Source organism: Colossoma macropomum, unplaced genomic scaffold (genome assembly GCF_904425465.1).
Source record: "Colossoma macropomum unplaced genomic scaffold, Colossoma_macropomum, whole genome shotgun sequence".
Classification (NCBI taxonomy): Eukaryota; Metazoa; Chordata; class Actinopteri; order Characiformes; family Serrasalmidae; genus Colossoma; species Colossoma macropomum.
Window position 1 is genome coordinate 1,959,435 of NW_023494788.1, and position 3,363 is coordinate 1,962,797.

General features: G+C 39.0%; 1 protein-coding gene across 1 annotated transcript; it reads right to left on the bottom strand.

Annotated features, from left to right (window-relative positions):
* Positions 1 to 276: 276 nt before the first annotated feature.
* LOC118806572 (cytochrome c oxidase subunit 8B, mitochondrial) lies at positions 277 to 2,908 on the bottom strand. Its single transcript, XM_036568016.1, has 2 exons — positions 2,647 to 2,908; positions 277 to 470 (listed from the first exon to the last, which is right to left on the bottom strand). Exons 1-2 carry the CDS (start codon positions 2,758 to 2,760, stop codon positions 375 to 377), a joined length of 210 nt encoding a protein of 69 aa, XP_036423909.1. The 5' UTR covers positions 2,761 to 2,908; the 3' UTR covers positions 277 to 374.
* Between the last annotated feature and the right edge of the window lie 455 nt (positions 2,909 to 3,363).

Sequence of the window (3,363 nt, forward strand, 5' to 3'; positions counted from 1 at the left end):
TGAAAAGGGTTCTATATAGCACCAAAAAGGATTTTTTCTGTTACGATGTCAAGCTTGTATACAATAGGAGAACCCTTTTTGATGCTAATTATTAGTTTTTAGCAAATATCTGCTGTTTTCTAAATTTCTATATATTATGATATAGTTGTATTCCTAACTATTACACTATAGTAGCAATATTACGTCATTCATATTGATTCCTGTTCTCTTATTGATCCCTGTGAAGTGTAAAGTGTATTTACAGTTGTGGTTTCTGAACACAGGACGAGGCGTTTGTTTCTGTAGTTTAGTAAATTAAATCATTTATTAATCAGAGATTAACAGGCTGTTTGGAGAGGAATGCAGACGACAGGACGGTCAGCACGAGCGGTCACTCAGGGACGTTTCTTGTAGTTCTCCAGATTTGCCAGGATCCACCCGGACGGGACCAGGATGGTCACAAACATCACAACCATCGCAAAGGCCTGCTCCTGCAGTGGACAGACACAGGGAGGCGCTAATGAGCTCCGTATACAAGTTATATTGAGGAATGACAATAAACACCACTAGACATTTACTCAGTTCCATATGCTCAATAAAAAATAGTTCATACTGAATAAATTATAATAGATACTGAATAATTCATACTAGATATTGAATAATTCATAGTAGATTCTGAAAAATTCATAGTAATGAATGAATAATTCATAGCAGATACTGAATAATTTGTAGCAGATACTGGACAATTCATACTAGATGCTGAATAATAATAGTAATGATGGAATAATTTATAGTAGATGCTGAATAATTCATAGTAATGATTGAACAATTCATAGTAGATATTGAGAAAATCGTATTAGATACTGAATAATTCATAGTAGATGCTGAATAATTCATACTAGATGCTGAATAATTCATAGATATTGAAACAAATCATAGTAGATGAAGAATAATTTATAGTAATGACTGAATAAATTATAATAGATGCTGAATAATTCAAAGTAGATATTAAATACTTCATAGTATTGAGTGAATAATTCATACTAGATGCTGAATAATTTATAGTAGATGCTGAATAATTCATAGTAATGATTAAACAATTCATAGTGGATATTGAGAAAATCGTATTAGATACTGAATAATTCATAGTAGATGCTGAATAATTCATAGATACTGAAACAAATCATAGTAGATGAAGAATAATTTATAGTAATGACTGAATAAATTATACTAGATACTGAATAATTCAGATACTGAATAATTCATAGTAGATACTGAATAATTCATAGCAGATACTGAATAATTCATAGTAGATACTGAATAATTCATAGTAATGATTAAATCATTTATAGTATTAAGCTGAACAAAATATAGCAGAATAGTAAGTCCAAACATTAAGAATTGAAGTTTAGAGTTTAAGGGGTTAATATCTTATTCACTCAGTCTGCCTGAACGTCTGTGTATAACACTCTAGAGATCAGACATTTGGATCTGATCATGGTTCTGTAACACTCGTGCTGCATTTGAACATAAATGACATTCATCATTTCCTGTTCTACAGCTAAATTAGCACTGTAAGAAAAATGCCACAGAACCGGTTCTGATTGGTGTATAAGGTTATAAAATGTTGAACAGCTATACGTTAACTGAACTGTACACACATGAAATCTGGATAATCGATTGTTTCTGTTGTTCTGCCATGTGAGGCCTGTGTTTCTCCCCACACTGAAACATACCGAGTCAGAGCTGTTCACAGTGGTGGTGATAGGAACCAGACGTCCACCTCTAAAAGCTCCCTCACAGAAAGTTACTGCATGAAATGGTTATGAATTCACTGCCTGATGACTGAGACACTGTACAATAATTTTGAGAAGGGCCCTAAAATCCATTCATGGTGGAGGGATACATGCAGATACATGCACTGTGAGGCAAAATAGTCCCCTGGTTTCTATCACCACCACTGTGAAGGAATCTGAGTAAGTAATTTTCTCTAAAACAGAGCATTTTCCATCAAACCACTCACATCTCAGCCACCGGATTGTGCAGAAATTCTGCAAAGCAGGTGGAATTCCCCTTTAAGGGGTGTGAAGATGGTCCTGAATGACACTGTCCACAGCTCTGGGCCTAGCTCTGTCACTGAAACCTTTTTTTTCTCAGGAAATTAAGCATGTTCTGGTCTAATTTTACAGTCCAGACATATTTAGACCGGACTGAGGGGCAGACTGACCTTGATTCTGGTCATGGAGCAGTTTTGTGACTTTATTTGGTCACAAGGTCAGACGTTTGGTAGACTTCCAGAATTATTATATTCAGTGGGAGGAGGTCAGGAAGCTCCATGTGGGCACGCAGAGCACAAAAAAGACACAAAAGCAGACGAATAAAGCGCCCAGGCTGAAAGATGCGCGCGCTAAACTTTATATAAACATGCTGAAGTTGATAAGGCGTCACGCGCAGCTGTACGTGAGGACACCAGCAGCTCTAATGGCGCGTCAGGTTTTATTGGCTTCCTCTCATATCAATAAGCCGCGCGCACAGACGAGCTGAGAGGAGCTGGTCTGAGGCTGAAGAGCGCAATCAGGCTATTTAGCTAATTAACAGGCTGAACGGAGGCGCGTGCGTGGCGCGTGAGCGCGCAGGCAGCAGGCACGTCTCCGCAGTGATACTCACCCCGGCAGAGATGTTGTGTTTGGCCGGTTTGACGGAGATCTGAGCTCTGGGGGGGATGAAGTTCTGCCTCAGAGGAGCTCTGAGGAGGTTCAGAGAGCGACTCCACATCGACATGGTTCTCCTGTTCTTTTGTTCTCCCTGTCCGAGTGGGGACTTCTGAGCTGGTGAAGCAGCTTCTGGACTCTGGACTCTGGGCTCTGGGCTCTCGGCTCTCTCTCTCTCTGTGTGAGTGTGTGTCTCTCTGTCCACCTGCTGTTTACTGCCTCACTGTGTAAGAGCAGTCTGATACTGAAACTCTGATCCGCCCTCTGCTGTATACACTTAGTAAAGATGACTCTGCTTCCAGGGTTCTTTAGTGAAGGAAGTTGCTCTGTTTAGAACCATGAGATCTATATAGAACCATTTGCTTCCTTAAACGGTTCTTTGCATGTTGAATTTGCTCAGATTGATGGAGAATGTGGTGAAAATGAGTCTATATAGCACCTTTCTGAAAATGGTTCTATATTGCACCACAAAGGGTTCTTCTATTATTACAGGCTTGACACTGTAACAGTAGCAGAACCCTTTTGGTGCTATACAGAACCATTAAAAAAAAGGCATTTAAGCATGAAATGATTCTGTATAGCACCAAAAAAGGGTTCTGCTGTTGGTACACCATGCAAAGAACCCTTTAGTCATGTAAAGTTTTTTTTTAGTTTTCTGGGTTCATAAAGAACC

Coding starts and splice junctions, on each gene's coding strand:
- LOC118806572 (XM_036568016.1), bottom strand. CDS start 2,760: ATGTCGATGTGGAGTCGCTCTCTGAACCTCCTCAGAGCTCCTCTGAGG. Junction 471..2,646: donor AACACAACATCTCTGCCGGG/GTGAGTATCACT, acceptor TGTCCACTGCAG/GAGCAGGCCTTTGCGATGGT.